This window comes from Mus musculus, chromosome 16 (assembly GCF_000001635.26).
Source record: "Mus musculus strain C57BL/6J chromosome 16, GRCm38.p6 C57BL/6J".
NCBI classification, from domain to species: domain Eukaryota; kingdom Metazoa; phylum Chordata; class Mammalia; order Rodentia; family Muridae; genus Mus; species Mus musculus.
In genome coordinates, this window is record NC_000082.6 from 49,696,255 (window position 1) to 49,721,836 (window position 25,582).

A 25,582-nucleotide genomic window follows, 5' to 3' on the forward strand; every position below is an offset into this window, starting at 1 on the left:
CTGAAACTTATAGAGGAGAAATTGGGGAAAAGCCTCGAAGATATGGGTACAGGGGAAAATTCCTGAATAGAACAGCAATGGCTTGTGCTGTAAGATCGAGAATTGACAAATGGGACCTCATAAAATTGCAAAGCTTCTGTAAGGAAAAAGACACCATCAATAAGACAAAAAAAGCCACCAACAGATTGAGAAAGGATCTTTACCTATCCTAAATCAGATAGGGGGCTAATATCATATATATATATATATATATATATATATATATATACACACACACACAGATAGGGGGCTAATATCATTCATATATATATATATACACGCACACACACACACACACACACACACACACACACACACATCAAGAAGGTGGATTCCAGAAAATCAAATAACCCCATTAAAAAATGGGGCTCAGAGCTAAACAAAGAATTCTCACCTGAGGAATACCGAATGGCTGAGAAGCACCTGAAAAAAATGTTCAACATCCTTAATCATCAGAGAAATGCAAATCAAAACAACCCTGAGATTCCACCTCACACCAGACAGAATGGCTAAGATCAAAAATTCAGGTGACAGCAGATGCTGGCAAGGATGTGGAGCAAGAGGAACACTCCTCCATTGTTGGTGGGATTGCAAGCTTGTACAACCACTCTGGAAATCAGTCTGGTGGTTCCTCAGAAAATTGGACATAGTATTACTGGAGGATCCAGCAATACCTCTCCTGGGCATATATCCAGAAGATGTTCCAACCTGTAAGAAGGACACACGCTCCACTATGTTCATAGCAGCCTTATTTATAATAGCCAGAAGCTAGAAAGAACCCAGATGCCCCTCAACAGAGAAATGGATACAGAAAATGTGGTACATTTACACAATGGAGTACTAGTCAGCTATTAAAAAGAATGAATTTATGAAATTCCTAGGCAAATGGATGGACCTGGAGGGCATCATCCTGAGTGAGGTAACACAATCACAAAAGAACTCACACAATATGTACTCACTGATAAGTGGATATTAGCCCAGAAACTTAGAATACCCAAGATACAATTTGCTAAACACATGAAACTCAAGAAGAACGAAGACCAAAGTGTGGACACTTTGCCCCTTCTTAGAATTGGGAACAAAACTCCCATGGAAGGAGTTACAGAGACACAGTTTGGAGCTGAGACAAAAGGATGGACCATCTAGAGACTGCCATACCCAGGGATCCATCCCATAATCAGCTTCCAAACGCTGACACCATTGCATACACTAGCAAGATTTTGCTGAAAGGACCCAGATATAGCTGTCTCTTGTGAGACTATGCCAGGGCCTAGCAAACACAGAAGTGGATGCTCACAGTCAGATATTGGATGTATCACAGGGCCCCCAATGGAGTAGCTATTGAAAGTACCCAAAGGAGCTAAAGGGATCTACAACCCTGTAGGTGGAACAACAATATGAACTAACCAGTACCCTGGATCTCTTGACTCTAGCTGCATATGTATCAAAAGATGGCCTAGTTGGCCATCAGTGGAAAGAGAGGCCCTTTGGACTTGCAAACTTTATCTGCCTCAGTACAGGGGAATGTCAGGGCCAAAAAGTGGGAATGGGTGGGTGGGGGAGTGGGCGGGGGACTTTTAGGATAGCATTGGAAATGTAAATGAAATAAATACCTAATTAAAACAAAAGAAATTTAAAAAAAGTTTACAGAAAAGCTGTCTGTCTCAAAGTAGTAGTTGAGGACTGATATAGAAGGTTGTCCTCTGACCTCCACCTGTGAGGCGTGCAATTACCCAGTTATCCTTGGATTTCTCATCTCCATTTTATTTTCTACATAAATCAGTAGTTTTATGTGTGTCTTTTATTTGATGAATAGCAATGTTTTTCATTTGGATACCTTTATTAGCATTAGAAACAAGGCTGATTAGAAAGAAAAACTCTTCCTTTTATCACAAGGATTTTTACAAATATGATTCAGATTTTAATTATGTCAAAAATATGATCCTGCTACATTATTTAGGGTGTGATATAAGCTGTTGATGACCCCTTAACAGGCACAGGGTTAATCAGACAAATGTTACACCTCTTGCTTCTGAGTTATCTTAAGAAGTAGCTAGGCAACTTCTCTTCGCTTCACTTCTTATCTTTAACTACAAGAAAGATTGCCTGATGCAGTACTTTATTGTAAGGATAAGTCACATCCCTGGTCAGTTATGTCTCCATGTGTTTTCTAGGTCAATACGTGCTGACATAATAGCAGAAATGTTCTTATCTAAATGTAAGTGCTACAATGCAGCACTTCCTTTCCAGATACTATATTTTGTGGGATTTCATTAGTACTCAAGAATTTAAATCTGCATGGGCTCGGAACAGATTGAGGCCAATGTGTGTGTGGTATAAATCTTTTCCCAAGCTGCCCTCTTCCAAGCAACCGCTTTCCTAATGGAGTGAGATAAGATCATTGTAAGACTTTAAGTCTTATTTAGAATATACTCGTAAGTCTAGCACTATCTAATAAGCAATTAAGTTAAGAAATAGACTAGCAGTCTTGCGGGTGGAATTTCTGAGGTAATGTGAACCTAAGGACAGCGAGTTTCACCACAACTTCCCACTTTGAGAAAATAAAACAAGAATCACTGAGCAAGCATAACCTCCAACACTCTGTTCTGCTTCGTTTCAGTCCTTTGAATTGCTACCTCGATGACCAGATGTCTGTTCATTCAGCAGCCCTGAGCAGAATACCAGATCCTGTGCTCCTCTTGGCTGTACTCAGCATGCAGCGCTAAATAGCTGGGGACCCTACGCCTTTAAGGCGCGCGGGAGAGGCGGAAGAGGTGGGGGACGATGCGCCACGCCCATAGGGCGGAGCTACCCCCTAGGCCAGGGACCAGCATGGCGTGACGTCACGTAAGAATCCAGCTTTGATTGGTGAAAATTTAGAGAGGCCGGCTGGGAGCGAAGGAGGCGGGTCTGGTTGCCGTGGTGACCGGCTGCCCTGCGGTTGCCTGGTAACGGTGGGGACTGTGCGGTCTGTGGGGTGCGGGCGGCGAAGGCTGCAGAGATCCTGGCCGGAGCCCAGCCGGGCGCTGGGGGTCTGAGCAGGGATGGCCGCCGCGGCCGCGGTGATCCCGCCGTCGGGCTTGGACGATGGGGTGTCTCGGGCTCGCGGGGAAGGCGCAGGGGAGGCTGTGGTGGAGCGCGGGCCAGGAGCGGCCTACCACATGTTCGTGGTGATGGAAGACTTAGTGGAGAAGCTGAAGCTGCTCCGCTACGAGGAGGAGCTACTCCGAAAGAGCAATCTGAAGCCCCCGTCCAGGTGCGTGCCTTGCCCCCAGCGCCGGGTGCTGGCTGGACCCCAGGGGGACGCTCCCCCTTAGGTGAGGCGAAGACCCCGCGCGGGGGTCCTTACATCCCTTCCTCTGGCTTCTGTGCTCAGGAAGGAAACTTCCGCACTGTGGAAGGTGTAGTTTTTCAGACTTGATCATTTTGTGGAGAAAGTAAACAAGTTTTGTAATGGCAGGGAGGACTGGGGAAGACAGTCTGCCCATTTTTCAAAACAGTCACGCACCGTCTACCAAACACAAATCTTGTTTTAAATATAATAAAATACCCAAAGTAGAAAGGGTAGAAAAACCTATCTCTAGCGATGAGCGCCCTTATCATTTAGATCTCTTTCTAGTTTATGTTTTCCTTTGCTAGACTTTGTAAACTAACAACTGTGAATACTTAGGACATTTCTGAGCAGCACTTGTTATGTAGTAAGTAAACTTGTGGGCTAATTACTATGGTTCAAACGACTTAGTGCTTTTGCAACAATACTCTTAGAAAATGGGAAGTGGAGAAGGCAAATGAAATAAGTGTTTGGAATGGCCCTCAATATAGGACCTAAAGTTCCCGCTTGCGGTAGTGGGGAAAGTTTGGAATATCCCCAAGGCAGAGCCTATAGTTGTCAAGAGTGATAGACAAAAGTCCCTCCTGTAATCATGGTAGCTTAGTGATAACTGTGTTCTATTGCTTTTTTTTCCCTCTAAATCCCGTGTTTGTTTTATTCTGTAAGAAGAAATTAAAGAGTTATTTATCGTACTTTCTTTTCCATCAATGGGACACATATCATTTCTCTTGGCAGTTTTAAGCTCTTACCCTCTTCCAGACAGGTCTGGAAGAATTCTTGTATAAAATCTGCCCACAATGCCAAGTTAGTCTGTAAAAGGAGAAAAATTAGAGAAGAAAGATCATCTTGATCCTGATCCATAATAGAAGTTTCTAGATTGGGATTATTATTTAAAATAAATTGGTCATAGTAATATAGATGGCCAACATTTTTGGTGGGGATAAAAGTGTTAAGTTTTTCAAATTTATCTGTCAAACAAAGGGAAAGTGGACTTACTATTAATAGTAATATTATTAACGAGCTCTTATTAATGCCTTGCTGTACTGAAACTCAAAGCTTGAGCAAGACACTTTGTACCACGGATTTGTGTGGAGATATTCTAGCCAGTAGGTCAAGGTGTCACCATCAGACTAGCACGTCCACATCACCTGGGGATGTAGGAAGAAGTTGTCAGGCTCTTGTCCAGGTCTGCCTTTTCAGAAGGTCTGGAGATAAAACATCTGTAGGTGATTCTGATATACCTTCATGCTGCCGAATCCCCATCACAGGCCCACAGTATCTGTCAGTGTCCCTTCCTCTGGCCTCAAGGAGTGATAATAAGGAATAAACAGTTATTGGTGGGTAAATTCCTTGTAAACCTGTACCTGAACATTTATACTTTCTGGATGGAAAAAGTTTAGAAAATAGAAGTATAGATCACTGATTCTTATGTAATTGGTTTTATACATACACACACATTTAAAAACATAAGTCATTAGTCTCTTTAAATTCATATTATATATATGTGTATATATATATGTATGTAATAGTGATAGCAACATAGAGAAAACAAAGCAGATCTCTGATTCACCTTTTGGATGATGCTAGTTGTACCTTTTATGTCCTCCTTAGCTCTGTACAAATCTACCCTCATGGGAACATATCTAGTACAGTAATGGAATTAGCAAAGTGCAGCAGTGGTGACGTGTGGGGACCTCATGGAGGTTCTTGTTCCTTTCTGAAACCCTGCACCATCTAAGTTGGGAACCTCTGAAATGTACCTGTGTAGGGTTCCATTCCCATAAGTTATGGTTGTGCAGGACTGAGGGAAGACGCTCCTGGCAGCACTTTAAGGAGTTGATTGGAATATGTAGCTAAGATGTTTGGCATAGCTGGTAGGCTACAACCAGTAAAAACATGCTAAGTTATTAGTCTCTTTAAATCCACAGTTGCCACTTGGGGGGCGGAGGAACTTACTCATGACCAGTTAATTGATTTTGACCAAACCTTCATGCCATTCTCAAAAATTACTACCTTCCATTCCCTGGTTGTAGGGGGTTTTGGTCAAATATTTTGTGTGCTGTAGGGATTGTCCCTTGATACTAGCTCGAAACGTTCTGAGTGCCGTGAATCACTAGATCGTTCAAGAGTATTAATGAAGGATGCTTGAGGGACAATTAGCAACTTTGGACTTACTCACTGTTGACTTGCTTTAGCTTACACATCCAATCCTCCCTTCCTTTGAAACAGACACTACTTTGCTCTGCCTACCAACCCAGGCGAGCAGTTCTACATGTTTTGCACTCTTGCTGCGTGGCTGATCAACAAAACTGGCCGTGCCTTTGAGCAGCCTCAAGAATACGACGATCCCAATGCAACTATATCTAATATACTCTCTGAGCTTCGCTCTTTTGTAAGTGAGATACTCTCTTCTCCGTATTCTCAGACTGTGGATTTCAATAGTAACAGTTCAGTAACAGGTACTAGCCTTTCAGATGACTCTTTTGGAAGAGTAGACAGACAGACTGATAATTGACTGATATGAGTGATTTTTAAATTTATTTTAAAGTAAGACCTTCCCAGAATGGTTGATACTTTATGTAACATGATTTCCACTTCTAAAAATGTTACTATAGACTCTCTTTAGGCCAGATTAATAATATTTTTTTTTTAAGTTTTGTAAGCCTCAAAAGTAAATTCTTAGGTAGCTGCTTAGCTCTTCCCCTCCCGGGATGATGCAGAGTATAAAGCAAACAACATACTTTGAAAGGGTTTTGGATTTGTTAGATTTCTCACTTGTACTTTTGTTTCTGAATGTTCCTGGAGAAAGGCAAGAAGGCATTTTTGACACAGGTTGCTAATTTTAATAAGTTAATCACTGTATCCTTTTTTAAAAATACATTTACCATGGCAGGAGTTTTGCTGATAACTTTTCAGTACTGATTTGTTTCCCTGCCCCTTTATGTACATATATGTATATTTGAAATTACAGAAAGCCAGGTATTTAATCCTGTATGGAGGTTACAGTACATTCTTTGAAGAGACAATAAATTAGGATATTAAGAAAGGACAGAGGAAAGGTTTGCTGGTTTCTAGACGGAACACGGGTACAGACACCACCCCTGCAGTCTGCCTCTGGGTTTTCCTCAGGTGTGCTGGGGAACACAGAGCAGCAGTGTTGAGCTTGCGTGCCCATTCTCCACAGTCAGCAGTCTAACTGCTATGGGAACCCTAGTTCTTGACCAAGCTGGGCCTGAGGCGGTCACAAGGGTGGGCTAAGGGTGTGAGGACCTGAGAGGTCTGGGAAGCATGTGCGATGGGGTGTAAGTGCCTCTTAGTCTGGTACTGTGAACATAAACTATCTGTATTTTCCTTTGTGTAAATGTATCAGTGGACTGAAAAGACTTAAGAAATGAATGCCTAAAGGGATTATCTTTATCTTGTCATTTGAAAAGTGGAAAATTTATACATGTGCTCAGCAGTTCTTTGCTGAAACAATCTTGACCTCTGGAATGTAACTGACAAATAATGTCTGTATCTTTTCAGGGGAGAACTGCAGATTTTCCTCCTTCAAAATTAAAGTCTGGTTACGGAGAACAAGTGTGCTATGTTCTTGATTGCTTAGCTGAAGAAGCTTTAAAATATATTGGTTTCACTTGGAAAAGGTAACGATTACCACACAGACAATATTGATATTACGGACTTAATGGGTTTTGTTGTTGTTGTTTGCTTGTTTGTCTTGTTTGTTTCTGAAGTCTAATCAAACTGACAAGAGCTGACTGATCGAAACTGACAATGGCACTAAAGATTAAGTGTAGACAAAATCAGAAAGCTTTCCAAATCTATTCTGAAATGATGTCATCCATTCCGGTGCCTCTCCTCTTTGTAATTATTGTAATCCTTGCCAATTTGGAGAAACTTTCTAAGTTCTCTCTGTGCTTGTATTTATTTATACCCACAGCCATTGTGTGTGCATGTCGAGGGAACTGAAAGCCTCATATGTAAGTGGGAAGAAATTAATATAGTACTGAGTGTGGGACTTTCTTTTCCCATGCTCAGTGGCAAAAATAACCCTGAGGAAGCCACTTGACATCATCTTGGATAGTGTCCGTAGCTTCTCTCTGCTCTGAAAGCACATTGTTTATTTTTTATGATATTGAAATAATTTATTTACAGGTATAACTTTGTTGCTACAAATTCATCATATGTATTGTTTGGTAATTAGCATTGCACTTCGTTCATCATATATGTTCAGTAGATATTGATGGATAAATAAAATCAGAAGCTATTGCTTTTATAGAGTATGATAAAAATATATACATTTCATCTTTTGAAAGCTGATAGATTTTATTTACTAACTATTAGATATTATTTATTCATAAATTAGAATGTAGAACAGGATACAAATAAAATATGACTTAGCATTTGTGTTTAGATTTGAACAAACATCTGCAGCTAAAAAGATATATATATATGTACATATACATATATATATTATTCCATGCTAATATATTTAAACACACACAATTACATTTATGTAAAAATATACTTCCTTTTAGTAAGTACTTCTAAAACTTATAAAAATGTATTTTGGGTGTTTGTATATATGTGTGTATATACAAGAAACATATTTAAGAATAGTTATGTGCATATGTATAACACCAATGGAAGAAAAGAAGGCACTGAATTTGAAAGAGAACAAGGAGGTGGGTACATGGGAGGGTTTGAAGAGAAGAAAGAGGAGGGGAATGATAGAATCTCAAAATATTATTCAAACTTACCAGATTTAAGCTGTCATTGGATTTAAGCATGTTCAATAACTGATATCCATTTACTTTCAAGGTAAGACATGGCAATTTCCTTTGTTTCAACCCAAACATTTCCATCCCGTTCATTGTAAAGAATGACTCTGCAGTCTCTAATCCTGCTGGTTAGATTTCAAGAAAAGATCAATTACAGGATGCGCTGCCCTAGTTTGTTAGTTACTACATGGATCCCAGTGTATTGTTGTGCATTGCAAGCTATTACTGTTGCAACACTATTCAATTTGTACTTTCTTTGTTTCTAGTATAATCTTTGTCTTGGCCTGTAGATTTTGACTTGGGTAATTTGTAGGAACTGTATATACATGGAGAAGAAAGGAAAGCATTTGAAAAGTAATAAATGTTGGAAACTCTATCACCTACATAATATATAAATTATACAGAACTTTCATATTTATAGGTTATTTTTATTCCTAACTATTTTAAATAATTTTTAGAAGAACTTTCTTTTTGAGATAATTGTATAATTCTAACTCATGAAAATTGAAATTTATCATACAAGATTTAATTGCTTCATAATATTCTTTCCTTCCTATTACATGCTAATCTGTATAGTTTGTTAAACTGTTTTAGATATATGTTTTTTAGAATTAATTGCCAAAATAAATGCAAATATGTCTAGGTATTTTTAATGTGAAAATAAGTAGATCTTAAGGGGGAAATGGTTGTCCAACACTTTAGTGTTAGAACCACTAACTGGACTTTAGAAATTAAAATCGAGCTTGCTATCTCTATAAATATAAATTGCATATTTGAGCGATGTGAATTGAAAATTAAAACTATAGACATACTAAAAGATCAGAGAGATATAGGAGGTGTGGCTCAAGGGTAATACTTTAAATATGTAATATTAAATCAAAGGTCTGGACAAGAAAATGTGGCCAAAGTAAGAATTATAACAGTCTTTACTATTCATGATTCTAAGTAGTGAAATTAGGGAACAGATTAGATTAGGTAAACATTTTCTTAATTTATAAAAGTTAAAGAGTGTAAATCTATGTTTTACTAAAAATGAATCATCAATTAAAATATATAGTTACTCAATCACTTTTATGCCTAACAAATTTAAAGAAACACTGATATTTTTCACTTGTTTATTGGCACACATTATTTTATGCATATTGGTAAAACTATTGAAACAGAGATGCCAGTCCTTACTATTCTTGGGAGTATTAATTAGGATAGCATTTTGGAAGCCAATTTTGGTAGTTTGCTAAAACAATAAATAACAATTACAACGTCGTTGATGTAGCCATTCTACATGGACAAATTTATTTTAAAAGATCTGTCTAATATTAAATTTACAAATATGATCTTTACAATTTATATAGCAAACAGTAGATATGACCCTAATGTTTAGTCACAGGCTGAAAGCTTAATTGTAGAACTGCTGTTCAGTGGAATGTAATGCATATGATATTATGTGTTTTGTGTTTGTGTGTGTGTGTGTGTGTGTGTGTGTGTATAAGTGAACATGTTGGATACTAGTGAACATGTTAGATACATATATAGTAATTTATGTTTGTAAGTGTACTTTTTACATTTAGTGGTAGACATCTTTGCTTTCTTTAACCTTGAAGCTTTGGAGAAAACACAATAGATTACTGGAGGATAACAAAGGGAATGGTCCCACAGGAAGCATTCAATAAATCTTGTTATTTCAGGCCATCATACCCAGTGGAAGAACTAGAAGAAGAAACTGTTCCAGAAGATGATGCCGAGTTAACATTAAGTAAAGTGGATGAAGAATTTGTGGTAAGTGTGTAGCCCCGCTGCCCTAAGGCCTTGCCTTCGACTTGTTCTCCCTCCGCTGACTCTCCTCCTGTGTTTGTCTGGAATGTGTTTTGTTTCTAAGTGCAGTACCATCATCAGTCCTCAAGCCTTTGTTCAAGTTAATATTTATGGTGTTGAGTCAACTTCAGAAGAGATTCTAAGTGTGTGTGTGTGTATCACCAGTTATATGAATAATGTTTATTAACAAACATGCATGTTCTTACAAAGCAATAACTTGTAAAAAATTTAGAACAGAAAAATAGCACTCAGTTCATGTTTGGCTGAATGTGGTGGTGCAAACCTGTGATCCCGGATTTGGGAGTCAGAGTTGAGCTGAACACTTTAGAATGTGTCTACATACTCTGACCTGGACTCGGAATGGGGCAGAGAACTTATGTAGTGTTTTTCTGTCACAAACCAACTGAAGATTTCATGGGGTTTTTTTAGCTAGTACATAATCCACTCCAAATTTCAGAATAAATAAGCTATATAAGCTATAAATTTGCTAGTTGTTGAATTATCTTAATATTATAAGTTAATAAATAACCATTTAATAAATTGGATTATATCCAAACAGAATCTGATGTAGCTGATATGACTTATTTACAGACAATAGTAACATGAGAGTGACAATTTGTGCTTTGTTTTATAAAATTAGCTGTCATCATGACTGTCACTGTGTAAAATATGTACTAGTACCAGTATATTAATATTTGTTATAAATAGAATAATTAAGGTAGACTCTGTTTAATATATCTTAGTATTTTAAAGCGTTTAAATATATATTTAATTAAAAGTATAAAGGATACTTTTAACCATATTAAAATACATGACTCTTCATGACTTTTGCTAATTTATTTAGCCCCAAGGCTGAATGTCACTCTAGCCAGGCTAGCTTAGTACTCTCACTATATAGCCGTAGTCAAGTCTGGCCTCTGGTTCTTAATCTAAACCACAATAAAACCAGTCAGCTTAAAAAAAGATTTTTAATATGATAAAATTTGAAACTCAAGGCAGAAAAATGTAGTCATCAATTCTGCATGCAGCCATTGAAACCCTGTTGTGTAGGAGGCAGTAGATAGCTCATGGCCTGGAATCTGCAAGATGGTGCTGTATGTGACCCAGGAACTTTGAGAAATAGGAGCTTCTGGGGTTGAGTGGGGTACAGCTTCAGCTAAACTGGAAAAATAATTTGGGCATTTAAAGAGATTCAGACTTTATTGTTCAATAGACTTTCCACTCAGGACCAGAAAAAATATCCTCATCTATTCTCATTTATTTAGTTATATTCCCATTTACTTAGTTATTTCCGTTGTCATTTTAATGACTAATAGTGTATTAGTCTACACATGGACCTAGTATACCAACATTCAAAATTGTCCCTCAAAAATACTAGTCAAAGAGAAAGTACCCAAGGAGCTGAAGGGGTCTGCAGCCCTATAGGAGGAACAACAGTACGAACTAACCAGTACCCCCAGAGCTAGTGTCTCTAGCTACATATTTGGCAGAGGATGGCCTAGTTGGTCGTCAATGGGAGGAGAGGCCTCTGGTCTTACAAAGATTCTGTGCCCCAGTGTAGGGGAATGCCAGGGCCAGGAAGCAGGGAGCAGGTGGGTTGGGGAGCAGGGGGAGGAGGAAGGGTATAGGGGATTTTCAGAGGGGAAACTGGGAAAGGGGGTAGCATTTTAAATATAAATGAAGAAAACATCTAATTAAAAAAAAGAGTTAAAAAATACTAGTCAAAGGAAAGAAAAAAAGACTATTATCAGGAGGGGGAAAGCTAAGAGGATGCTGTCTCGCCTTGTTCTCTGTCATGCCCCAGTTTACTGGGCTTCATTTGGTATGTGTCAAGTTTTCAGTATTTGACATAGAATCTCTTAGGATTATTTTGTAACTTTTCAAAATTTTAGCAATGTTTTTTCTTTGAGCCCTTTAAAGTTTGAAGCAGAATTGTTGAGTTTATAAAATTAGGGAAATAAACTAGACAGTAGTCTTTTTATACTGTTCTTACAAACCAGGAAGTGAAGATCAAACCACTGGCCTCCCTCAGAGCAGGTGTCTCTGGAACTTGTTTGCCTTTGTCAAGCAGCTTGCCATGTCCCCTCTTTCCTTCCACCTCCTCACGCTAGGCTGAGGTCCCCTCTCTTCCTTCCCCTGTCATTGTTGGTAAGGAGAGCTGGGTTGGTGCCTACAAAGCCTTGCAAGGAACCCATCCATCCTGTTTAGAGCTGTTTGGGTGGGTCACAGATGATAAGGATCATTTGTAGAAACTAGGGACCTTCAAATAGAAAGTGCCAATCAAAATAAGTCACATTGGCAATTAGTTTTTAAAACTGACAATGATGCAGAGTATTCTTGCTTTATAGGAACATATCTTTAGTAACAAGCAGGAAGGGAATTAGTGCCAGTTAAGATGATAGGAAATTGTGCTTTCTGAATTATGGAGATAAATCATTGAGAATAATCCTAACTTGTTTCAAGCCATTTTCTTCTAAGCTTATGCTTGAATTCCCTTTGAATGTTCTCGTCATATTATTTAGTAAGTGAAGTTCTTTTTCTGTGTGTTATATTCTCTAAGAAGCAGGACCAATAGGACACACACTCACCTTTAGAAAGAAAGTTTCTGTTTTTGTTTTTGCTTCTTCCCTGGAGCACTGGGGATTGGATTGGAACCCAGGCCTCACACATACCATGTGAGTATTCTCCCCTGAGCTGAGCTACAGTGCCTTTGTACCATGGGCTCTTTCCAAGTTACCCAGAGTTAAGCAGACCTCTAGAACACATGTAGCCTAGGAAGGCCTCAAACTTTTGATATTGTGCCTCAGCTTCCTGGTCTAACTAGAATCACAAGTTTACACAACAAGCTTGGCTGAGAGAAAGTTTTTCCATGGAACTGAGTCACATGACTATGGGGTAAGAAGTCCTAAGACCTGCTCCTGACAAGCTAGACCCCAGGATAACTGATGGTGGAGTTCCTGTGTGACTGGGAAGACCGCAAGGAGCACAGTGCTTCGAGTGTCTGTCTGAATTTGATCCCACAGTCAAGACAAGACTGATGCTCTGGCTTGCAGGAAGGTACAGGCAGGAGCATCTGTTGGTGTGCTTGTCCTGCTCAGGCCCTTCAGGTGGGATGAGACACAGCCACCTTGGAAAATGCAGTCCACTCTACTCAACTCTATTGATTCAAATATTTATTTCACCTTAGAAATATGCACACGAATAATATTTAATAAATTATTTCAGCATCCCATGCTCAATCAAATTGATACATAGAGTTAGCCATCATACCTACATCCCTTGTCAGCTTGGCCTCCTTTAAATCACATTTAATCTCCAAATAAAGTCAATAGCAAGGTCATAATTCTGATTAAGCATATGACACAAAGTATCTTATATTTATGAAAAAGGTGATAAAAAAGAAAAAATACATTTGCAAACATAGAAGAAATATGTATGACAATACAATTCTTCTTTCTGTAAGAAGTTGTGCAGTTATAAACTACCATTTATATCTACTTCATTCACCACACATTCTGTATCCCTTTGCCTTCAGCAGCTCAGCGGGCAGTGGTTATTTACCTGGTGGCTTAGCCAGCCTTCATTCCTAAAGGGTCTGGGTCATCGAAGGCTCATCTGCATTAGGTTATCGTGGTTTTCCATTGAGTGTAATCAGAGTGTGGCAGTACTAAAGGATACACCGAAGGGTAGCCTGTACTCCAGACAGCCTCAGTCATGCTTCTGTTGTAAGATAGTGTAAGTTCCCCTTGCGTCAGGATCAGTCATGCCAGCCAGCAGTGACTGTCCTCTTGCCTGTTGATACAGAAATGTGAGGGGCCCAAAGTATCCAAATAGTGTTTGACCATGCAGCTCAGTAGAGTCATCATTATGTCTCCTAATGGAAGTGTTCCTCCACTTGGAACAAGAACCTGTAGGCTAACAGAATAATAATGTCACAGGAACCAGATGCAAAGATTTTGCTAATGGCTAATTAGAAGTAGTGGTGTTACTAATGTTTGCAGCCCTTAATTCCTGAACCTATGAATGAGGGCTTTGAGAGAAACATTACCATATACCGATGATGACTTATGCTAGAGCCTACAACTAAAACTCTGTCCTGTTAGTGTTCAATAAAGTTCAAGTATTAGCTGGTCACCTGTGTAAACCGTACTGATGAGGTCATAGTAACTTTCCTGTAACCTTGTTTCTTCAAACAGCAATGAGTCATTGGCATTTTAATGAATTACTCTGGTTGTTGCATAGTACGAACACAGAATACACTCAAGCCACTTTTCAGAAGTTTATTGACTTAGCATATAAACAAGTCAGTTGTGTCTATTCCTCTGTGCCCCCATTATTACCACCTTATGTAAAAACAAATGTTACCCAAGTGTATAGAGTATATCTAAACTGTCTTGTGTATTGCTCAATTCTTTCCATTTCTTAAGGCTTAGAGCCATATTCTCAAGCCTTACCTTAGTGGAGTAGATCTTAGATAGGACCTTAGAATTTTCATTCCAACAAGTTCCCAGGCGATACTAATGTAACTGGTCTCAGCATCACATTTCCAGATGGCTTACATTTCTCAAATCTGAAGGTAAAGGTTATCTGTGAAATCTCCCACTGCAACTTTGAACAGTCCTGCTTGTAGATCCGTTTGCTATCCGATACTCACTTTTTGCCTGGTTTGTTTGTGTTTCTGTTTACAAGATCATATGACTTGAGGACCAAGTTTTGTTGGCAGCATTATGATGTCCAGTGTCCTTATGATTGAGATATTCTTGTTAGATTTTTTTACCTACTATGTCACCACAATGGCATTGTTTTGTATGCTAACAGACGCCCCTGCTTATTTTCTGTGTATAGAACAGATTGAATCTCAAAGGGTCACTTCCTACCCACACCCCACAACCAGCTGCACTCAGGTGAGGAGCAGTTTGGAACCCCTTTGGGCTGTCCGTTTAAATGGATATGAGGGCTGAACACCACATTACTATTATTCATTACCTTAACAAGCTTAAGCAGCCAGAGTGCTTTGCACACATAGTGTGAAACGTGCATCTTCAGTTCTGGAGAAATGGCTCAGTGGCTAAAACCTTGCTGCTCTTCCCAAAGACCTGACATCCAGCTTTCTGGCTCCGGTGAGCCCTGGAACACGTGTAGCATGCACAGGCACAGATACACGTGCAAACACACAAGAACACATTGGTCTAAGTGCATCTGCATGCACCTGTCCCTGGAACCAGTGAACTGACTTGTGTCTTTCAGCCTTCATTTCTCTTCATTTCAGTTTTCTTGCTCAGAATTCCATAAACTTGCACTATTTCATGCATGCCACTTGGGCCTATTTGTCTATTTTTATGTTCATCAATGAACTGTAGCAATTACTCCTTCCCTCCCACTTTTCCCTCCCTTTTTTAGTGTCTGCAGAAACAGGTTTTTTAAATGGCACCATCAAAACTTCAAAGAACATATGAGCTGTTAATAATTGTGTGCCCTACTTTATGCATATTTATTAGACTTTTAAATACGCTTTACGGAGTCAGTCATATTAAGTTCAGCATAGCTTAGGATATTATGTATTTAAAAATCTATTTTTAAATGATAGGTTTTTTAATTTGAAATATTTTTATTTTTCAAAGGAAGAGGAGACAGATAATGAAGAAAACTTTATTGATCTCAACGTTTTAAAGGCCCAGACCTATCGCTTGGTAAGTGTCATTGGCTAATCAATCAGCATACGTGTTCTGCTGGAAATCTGTCCATTTGCCAGACATTATTTTGTGTGCCTCTCGAAAATTAGTTATGCAAATTGTTTTCCTATACATGAAATGTTACAATTATAACAAACATAAAATCTAGAAGGGTGAGTGAGGCTGCCTCCTGCCTGGGGAACCCACACAGTGCCTCTAGGGCAAACTGAAAATGTGTTTGCTGGATGCCATTTTTAATTATGGAAAGCTATAAATTGTTCTCTTTCAAGTTATTACCCATTGAAGTAGACCAGGAATGGATGACTTTTGTTTATAGGAAAATACTTAAGTTGTATTTCTATGAAATAAAGTAGATTCTGTTCCATTGTCAGGCATTGCTTTATGAAAGTTTCTCTCTGTTGTGATTACAAAATAAATCTAGTCTATAATACTATGCTTACTGTAAGTGAGCCATTTTAAATGAAAGTTGTGGTACTTTGCATTTTTATATGTATATCATATTTCAACAATGTATATATCTATGTACCCTCAAAAAAGTATATCTGCAATATATTATTATTGGTCCTCTATTTTCATGTCTGAATCCTCAAAGCCAGTTTGGATCTAGTTTTTGTTTTATTTGAAAACTTCCTAGAGCTACCCCAAGATGATCTCTCTATATATTGTTTACTACCTTAGTGTTGTTGATTTTCCAGTAGTTATTATTCCTGTGTTTGTGCTTATGTGTGCATCTGGGTGTACATGCATGTGTATGCACATATGTGAGTGTCCTGACTTAAAATGAAATGTAATATTGTGCCAAATGTATGGCTTAAGCTCTGTACTTTACTAAGATTCTAAACTTGGTCAAATTTCCAAGCTTCTTGGGAAATGTTAACCTATTGATATGAATTCTATGATTAAAAGTTAAATGCAAAGCATTGTAAAATTAGCATCTATCACATAGAAAATGTTTACTACATGCTGGCTAAAAGCATTATAGTGTTTCCCAAGCATCTCTGACTTGTGAGCTCCATCATTACAGAGATAATTGTCTATTTTTTAACATTTCTCATATTATAAAACAAAGTATGGAATAAATGATTTAATAAATGAATATGTTATAAGCTTATTTTTAATTTTTAATTTAAAATATAATTTTATTAATTAGCTCCATTTACTTTTCTTCCTCCAACTCCTCCCATGCCTCTCCTCCTTAGCTCCATCTCAAATCTTTGGCCTTTTCTTCCTTTGTTATTATTGATACACAAACACACACACACACACACACACACACACACACACACACGTGCAAAACTATAAATAGAACCAAGTTCTTTATGCTGCTTGTATATAAAATACATTAGAGATAGCCACTTACTATTGCATAGCCAATAAGGGAGCTTCTCCTTGGAGAAAGACTTCTTCATCTCTCAGCATCCCTTAGTTCCCAGTAACTCTTTGTGTAGGGGTAGAGGCCTGTGAGATTTCCCCTCCCACTTCAGCACATCTATGGGTGTTGTCCTTGTTTGGGTCTCATTTGGGTAGCCATATTGAAGTGTTATGGATGACGCTTTCCTGTCATTTCTAGAAGACATTTCACAACAGACTTCTGCTCTCTGGCTCTTACAGTGTCTGTGTCTTCTGTTGTGCAATGTTACCTCTGCCTTCGGTGCAGGAGTTATGTTGAAGTTGTATCCACAGAGTCAGGTACTCTGATCAGGTTGCTCTCTGCACTTTTGTTGTGATTTTCTGTAATGATCTCTGTCTGTTGTGAAGAAAAACGTCTTTAGTGAGGGTTCAGAACTACAGTTATCTAAGGATAAGTACTTAGAATGCAGTTAGAATCTATGTAGTTTAGTAAAGTGGTAGTCGTAAGTTTTCCTAACATCAGTGGCTTCACTAGACCCAGATAGTTTGCTAGGTTTCCAGTGTCAGGCATGACTCCTTTCCTGCTGTATGGACCTTAAATCCAATTAGAGAGGTCTTAGTTACTGACACGGTATGAGTGCCACTCTTACAGTTTTTAGGGACATCTTGCCTTGTTGGCCATTTTTGTGGGTCACAGTCTTCACAGCTGGGTAGCTATTGATTAACTATTGTAATCAATTATAACTATTGAGTCGTTCCCCTCCTGGGAATAAACAAACATTCTTCCTCTTATATTCCCTCCTCACATTCTTGCCTTCAGCCTTGGCTTCCCTCCCCCTCCCTTAATTAAAATTCCCCATTTCCCCTTTTTAACTCCGAATAGGGGTATTTTTATTGATCGATTGAAATTCTTGTTTTTTCTTTTTGATTTTTTAATTGGATTTTTAAGTTTACATTTCAAATGTTATCCCCTTTCCCTGTTTCCCTCCCTCCTAGAAACTCTCTGTCACATCCTCCCTCCCCCTGCTTCTATAAGGGTGTTCCTCCACCCACCCACCCACCCACCCACTTACACCTACCCATCCTTGATTCCGCAACACTGGGATATCAATCCTTCATTGTACTAAGGACCCCTCCTCCCATTGATGCATGACAAGGCCATCCTCCGCTACATATGCAGCTGAAGCCATGTGTACTCCTTTGTTGATGGCTTAGTCCCTGGGAGTTCTCGGGAGTCTAATTGGTGGATATTGTTGTTCTTCCTCTGGGGTTGTAAACCCCTTTAACTCCTTCAGTCCTTTCTCTAACTCTTCTATTGAGGACCCCATGCTCAGTCCAATAGTTGGCTGCTAACATCCACCTCTGTATTTGTAAGGCTCTGGCAGGGCCTCTCAGGAAACAGCCATATCAGGCTCTGTTCAGCATGCACTTCTTGGCATCCACAATAGTGTCTGGGTTTGGTAACTGTATATGAGATGAATCCCCAGGTCGGGCAGTCTCTGGGTGGCATTTCCATCAGTCTCTGATCAACACTTTATCTCCATATTTACTCGTGTTAGTATTTTGTTCTCCTTCTAAGAAGGACCGAAGCACCCACACTTTGGTCTTCCTTCTTCATGAGCTTCATGTGGTCTATGAATTGTATCCTGGTTATTTGGAGCTTTGGGGCTAATATCCAGTTATCAGTGAGTACATACCATGTGTGTTATTTTGTGATTGGGTTACCTCACTCAGGATGATATTTTCTTCTTTCTCTCTTTCTTTCTTTCTTTCTTTCTTTCTTTCTTTCTTTCTTTCTTTCTTTCTTTCTTCCTTCCTTCCTTCCTTCCTTCCTTCCTTCCTTCCTTCCTTTCTTTCTTTCTTTCTTTCTTTCTTTCTTTCTTATGGCCTTTATATTTGTCTAAACAGAGTCCATACATGAAGAAATAGTTCTTTTTTATTAGATATTTTCTTCATTTACATTTCAAATGCTATCCCGAAAGTCCCCTATACCCTCTCCCCCTGCTCCCCAACCCACCCACTCCCACTAGAACTATTTTCTAGTTCTAGCCATTTGCCTAAAAATTTCATGAATTCGTCATTTTTAATGAGTAGTATTCCATTGTATAAATGTACCACATTTTCTGTGTCCATTCCTCTGTTGAGGGACATCTGGGTTCTTTCCAGCTTCTGGCTACTATAAAAAAGGCTGCTATGATCACAGTGGAGCTGATATTAAAACCACACAAAGACCTTACAAAGGAGAACTTCAGACCAATCTCTGTTATGAACATTTATGCAAAACTACTCAATAAAATTCTTGCCAACCAAATCCAAGAACACATCAAAATGATCATTGACCAGGATCAAGTAGGCTTCATCCCAGAGATGCAGGAATGGTTCAATATACAGAAATCCATCAACATAATCCACTACAAAGACAAACTCAAAGAAAAAAGCCACATGATCATTTCATTAGATGCTGAAAAAGCATTTGACAAAATTCAGCATCCCTCCATGTTAAAAGTCTTGGAAAGATCAGGAATTCAAGGCCCACACCTAAACATAGTAAAAGCAATATACAGGAAACCAGTAGCCAACATCAAACTAAATAGAGAGAAACTTGAAGCAATCCCACTAAAATCAGGGACTAGATAAGGCTGCCACTATCTCCCTGTCTATTCATAATGGTACTTGAAGTTCTAGCTAGGGGAATTAGACAACAAAAGGGGCTCAAAGGGATACAAATTGGAAAGAAAGAAGTCAAACTATCACTATTTGCAGATGATACAGTTGTATGCTTAAGTAACCCCAAAAATTCCACCAGAGAACTTCTAAAGCTGATAAACAACTACAGCAAAGTAGCTGGATATAAAATTAACTCAAACAAATCACAATAGTCACAAACAATATTACATACCTTGGTGTGACTCTAACCAAGCAAGTGAAAGATTTGTATGATAAGAATTTCAAGTCTTTGAAGAAATAAATCGAAGAAGATCTCAGAAGATGGAAAGATCTGCCATCTCATGGATAGGCAGGACTAATAGTAAAAATGGCCATCTTGCCGAAAGCAATCTACAGATTCAATTCAATTCCCATCAAAATTTCCAGATCAATTCTTCATAGAGTTAGAAAGTAATTTGCAAATTCATTCGGGATAATAAGAAACCCAGGATAGTGAAAACTATTCTCAACAATAAAAGAACTTCTTGGGGAATCATAATCCCTGACCTCAAGCTGTACTACAGAGCATTAGTGATAAAAAATTGCATGGTATAGGTACAGAGACAGGCAGGTAGATAGGGGAATAGAATTGAAGACCCAGAAATGAACCCACACACCTATGGGCACTTGATCTTTGACAAAGGAACTAAAACCATCCAGTGGAAAACAGAACGCATTTTTAACAAATGGTGCTGGTTCAACTGGTGATCAGCATGTAGAAAAGTGCAAACCAATCCATTCATATCTCCTTGTACAAAGCTCAAGTCCAAGTGGATCAAGGACCTCCACATAAAACCTGATGCACTGAAACTAATAGAAAAGAAAGTGGGGAAGAGCCTTGAGCACATGGGCACAGGGAAAAATGTTTTTGGTTGGGAGACTATTAATGATTGCTTCTATTTCTTTAGGGGATATGGGACTGCTTAGATGGTTTATCTGATCCTGTTTTAACTTTGGCACCTTGTATGTGTCTAGAAAAATGGTGCATTTCATCCAGATTTTCCAATTTAGTTGAGTATAAACTTTTGTAGTAGGATCTGATGGGTTTTTTTATTTACTTTTTCCGTTGTTATATCTCCTTTTTCATTTCTGATTTTATTAATTTGGATACTTTCTCTGTGTCCTCTGGTTAGTCTGGCTAAGGGTTTATCTATCCTGTTGATTTTCTTAAAGAATCATCTCCTGGTTTTGTTGATTCCTTGTATAGTTCTTTTATTTCCACTTGGTTGATTTCAGCCCTGAGTTTGATTATTTCCTGCTGTCTACTCCTCATGGGTGAATTTGCTTCTAGAGCTTAAGGTGATCTGTCAAGCTCCTAGTGTGTGCTCTCTCCAGTTTCTTTTTGGAGGCACTTAGAGCTATGAGTTTTCTTCTTATCACTGCTTTCATTGTGTCCCATCATTTTCAGTGTGATGTGTCTTCATTTTCATTAAATTCTAAAAAGTCTTTAATTTCTTTATTTTTTCCTTGACCAAGTTATCATTGAGTAGAGCGTTGTTTAGCTTCCATGTGTATTTGTGTTTTCTGCTGTTTTTATATGAATTTAAGACCAGCCTTAATCCGAGGTGATCTGATAGGGTGCATGGGATTATTTCAGTCTTCTTGTATCTGTTGAGGGCTGTTTTGTGGCCAATTTTTGTGGTCAGTTTTGGAGATGGTACCATGAGGTGCTGAGAAGAAAGTATATTCGTTTGTTTTAGAATGAAATGCTCTATAAATATCTGTTAGATCCATTTGGCTCATAATTTCTGTTAATCTTACTGTGTCTAAGTTTAGTTTCTGTTTCCATGATCCATCCATTGCTGAGAGTGGATTGTTAAAGTCTGCCAGTATTATTGTGTGGGGTGCGATGTGTACTTTGAGCTTTAGTAAAGTTTCTTTTATATGTGCCCTTACATTTGGAGCATAGATGTTCAGAATTGAGAGTTCATCTTGGTAGATTTTTCTTTGACCAGTATAAAGTGTCCTTCCTTATCCTTTTTGATAACTTTAGGTTGAAAGTTGATGCTATTCCATATTAGAATGGCTACTCCTGGTTGTTTCTTAGGAACATTTGCTTGGAAAATTGTTTTCCAGCCTTTTACTCTGAGGTAGTGTCTGTCATTGTCAGTGAGGTAGGTTTCCTGTATGCAGGAAAATGCTGGGTCTTGTTTACATATCTAGTCTGTTAGTTACTCTGTGTCTTATTGGGGGAATTGAGTTCATTGATGTTAAGAGATCTTAAGGAAAAGTGATTGTTACTCCCTGTTATTTTTGTTGTTAGAGGTGGAATTATGTTTGTGTGCCTATCTTCTTTTTGGTTTGTTGGAATATTACTTTCTTGCTTTTTCTAGGGTATAATTTCCCTCCTTTTGCTGGTGTTTCCATTTGTAGGGTGGGGTTTGTGGAAAGATATTGTGTAAATTTGGTTTTGCCATGGCATATCTTGGTTTCTCTGTCTAAGGTAATTGAGAGTTTTGCTGGGTATTGTAGCCTGGGCTGGCATTTGTGTTAGGGTCTGTTAGGGTCTGTATAGACAACTGCCCAGGATTTTCTAGCTTTCATAGTCTCTGGTGAGAAGTCTGGTGTAATTCTGATAGGTCTGCCTTTATATGTTACTTGACCTTTTTCCCTTACTGCTTTTAATATTATTTCTTTTTTAATGCATTTGGTGTTTTGATTATCATGTGTCTGGAGGAATTTCTTTTCTGGTCCAGTCTATTTGGAGTCCTATAGGCTTCTATATGTTCATGGGCATTTCTTTCTTTAGGTTAGGGAAGTTTTCTTCTATAATTTTGTTGAAGATATTTACTGGCCCTTTAAGTTGATAATTTTCACTCTCTTCTATATCTATTATGCTTAGGTTTAGTCTTCTCATTGTATCCTGAATTTCCTAGATGTTTTGGGTTAGGAGCTTTTTGCATTTTGAATTTTCTTTGACTGTTGTGTCAGTGTTTTCTATGGTATCTTCTGTCCCTGAGATTCTCTCTTCTATCTCTTGTATTCTGTTGGTGATGCTTGCATCTATGACTCCTGATCTCTCTCCTAGGTTTTCTAATTCCAGGGTTGTCTCCCTTAGTGATTTCCTTATTGTTTCTATTTCCATTTTTAGATCTTGGATGGTTTTGTTCATTTCATTTGCCTGTTTGATTGTGTTTTCCTGTAATTCTTTAAGGGATTTTTGTGTTTCTTCTTTATGGGCTTCTACCTGTTTACCTGTATTCTCCTTTATTTCTTTAAGGGAGTTATTTATGTCCTTCTTACAGTCCTCTATCATCGTCATTACAAGTGACTTTAGATCCGAGTCTTGCTTATCCTGTGATGGTGTATCCAGGGCTTGCTATGGTGGGAGAATTGGGTTCTGATGATGCCAAGTAACCTTATCTTCTTATGCTTGCCTCCCGCCATCTGATTATCTCTAGTGCTCCCTGCCCTCACTATATCTGTCTGGAGCCTGTCCTTCCTGTAATCCTGGTTGAATCGGGACAACTCAGAGTCTAGCTGTCTCTGTGATCCTGTGATTCCAGGATCCAGTGATCCTGAGATTTTGGGCATGTCAGAGTTTCTGGGAGTCAAGCTGCCTCTGAGACCCGAGATCCTTGTGTAACCAAGCTCCTGGGATCCTGCGATCCTGGGATCTTGTGATCCTGGGCGTGCTAGTGTGCCTGGGAGTGGAGCCTCCTCTGGGGGCTGTGGAGTTGGTTGCCAAGTTTACACCCAAGGTAAATCAGGTCAGACCGGAAGGAACCCAAGCCACTGGTAACTTAGGCAGGAGCCAGAGTTCCAGGAGCTTGAGGGAACGCCTACTGTGTCATGTGGGTCAATTATCACCATTTTCGGGGTTCAGACCTCAGCTCAACTGGAGACCAGCATGCAGTTCCTCACAGATCTTGCGATCCTGGGCGTGCTCGTGTGTCTGGGATTGGAACCTCCTCTGGGGACTGTGGGATTGGTTGCCAAGTTTGCGCCCAAGATAAACCAGGTCAGACCGGAAGGAACCCAAGCCACTGGTCAGGTGGGGTTGCTGTGTCCCTGGATCCTGCTGGTCAGAGTTACTCCTGGTGGTATTGGAACAGGTGTTGTGTCCTCCTCACCCATGATCCTAATGATCAATTAAAATTTTATAAGATACTGTTATGTCCAAATAAATAAATTCTAGTTATTTGTTTATACCTTACATTTTAGATCATTTTTAGTATTCAAAGTACTTAAGATACTTTCTACTCTTTCGAGGTATTTATGTACTTGTTACCTTGTGTTCATAGATGTAGCCATTAACATTTATAACTTCAAGATACTTAAATTTTAAAAGTTTAAAATTGTACTACCTAAGTTTAAACTATATCTTCAAAGTACAGGTCTTTTGCCCTTCTATCTCATAACAGGCTTAACAAAGTTTAAATATGGTATGATTCTTACCTGGAGCAAGTACATTGTAGTATTGTGTTCAGTTGCTCTATATACTGGAGATGATGAGGATACTTGATTATAAGATAAAGAAACCAAAGTAGAGATGAATTCACAGTTATTCTTAGAAACTAAGTTGTGTTGTTTATGTCTATAGATGGGTAAATAGTGTGTGAAGGTGGAATTTCCCTTTGAACAGATAGCTTGGATATTGAGAAGAACAAAAGTATCTTAAATTTGCCTCTGCCACTAATTTAATTTGTCACTGAAATTAGGACATATGAAGAAGGGTTTTCCTCCTCCTATATCTGAGCTTATCAATTATTTATATATTAGCTCATTTGGCAAAGATTGCATAATATATATCCTTTGGAATTAAAACTGTGTGACATTTTCACGGGAGGAAGAGTCTAAGCGCCAGGTGTTTGTGGATGGTCAACCATGAAGTACTAATGAGACAGGAAAACCCTTTTCATATTTTGAGAAACCTGGCAGGCTTATCATATTGCCCACTAAAGCCATCTGCCTGGCACAGCTGTGACTGACTCCAGCTTCTAATGGCTCAGGCTGTTCCTTCTCTAAGACAGAATTGCAGTGTAGGTTAGTAATATAGATTTAAGATCTTATATTTAATACAGCAGGTGGGCTCACAACACAATAGAGATACCCTTTCAGTAAACTTGCTGGTCTGCATAGTGTCAAGAAAACTAGTGCACAAACGTGTGTATGGCTGCAAACCTGGGAAGGTATGGGTGACAACTAGCTATCTTTACTCGTGACCTGGGAAAGTATGGGTGACAGCTAGCTATCTTTACTCACGACTTTCAAGCAGTGGATGCTTCCATCATTATTCTGTATCTTCTCACACTGCCTTTTTTTATTAAGAGACTCAGTGTCCTATTTTAGTAATTACTGACCTGTGTATTGTCCACCTCATCTCCAGAATGCACACACCTCTATAGCAGGAGTTCATTACTGCCTTTTTGAAAACCTGTGCCTGGTGGGTGGCAGAGCAGATACTCAGTAATCAATAATACTGAATGAACACATGCTGAGTGTATAATATATAAATATGGAATTTTGTAGGCAAGGTGTGATTTAGTCTTCATAGAGAAAAGATCTTTTCAATAGTATTTGTTGCTTCTCTGTACTATGTATGAAACACAGAAAGGTGCTTGTGTGTGTGTGTGTGTGTGTGTGTGTGTGTGTGTGTGTGTGTTCCTTTCACTAAATAAAAGAAGCCTAGACCCTCAATATGCACTAAGTAGCACAATTCTAGGATTTGGAAACCTGACAGTGTTCTCCTGGCTTTTGGTAAGATGAAACAAGAAGAAAGGCAATGAGAAGGACATGTCAGAGGTCATGTTCTCAAGAAGTAGTCAGTGGGGACAGAAGGGAGATGCTCGTTCCATTAGACCGGTGGTGACAATGAAGGGGCAGAGAAAGGAGTCGAGTTGTAATACGTGGTAGACATCCTGGGGAGG

At 38.8% G+C, this 25,582-nt stretch overlaps 1 protein-coding gene across 1 annotated transcript in view; it reads left to right on the forward strand.

The window, feature by feature from the left end:
- The first annotated feature begins 3,039 nt into the window (after positions 1-3,039).
- Ift57 (intraflagellar transport 57) overlaps positions 3,040-25,582 on the forward strand; it is a 65,833-nt gene continuing 43,290 nt past the window's right edge. Inside the window, exons 1-5 of the mRNA NM_028680.3 lie at positions 3,040-3,295; positions 5,600-5,762; positions 6,896-7,014; positions 9,837-9,927; positions 15,585-15,653. Coding sequence (NP_082956.2) covers positions 3,084-3,295; positions 5,600-5,762; positions 6,896-7,014; positions 9,837-9,927; positions 15,585-15,653 — 654 coding nt within the window. The 5' untranslated portion in view covers positions 3,040-3,083. The remainder of the gene's footprint in view (positions 3,296-5,599; positions 5,763-6,895; positions 7,015-9,836; positions 9,928-15,584; positions 15,654-25,582) is intronic.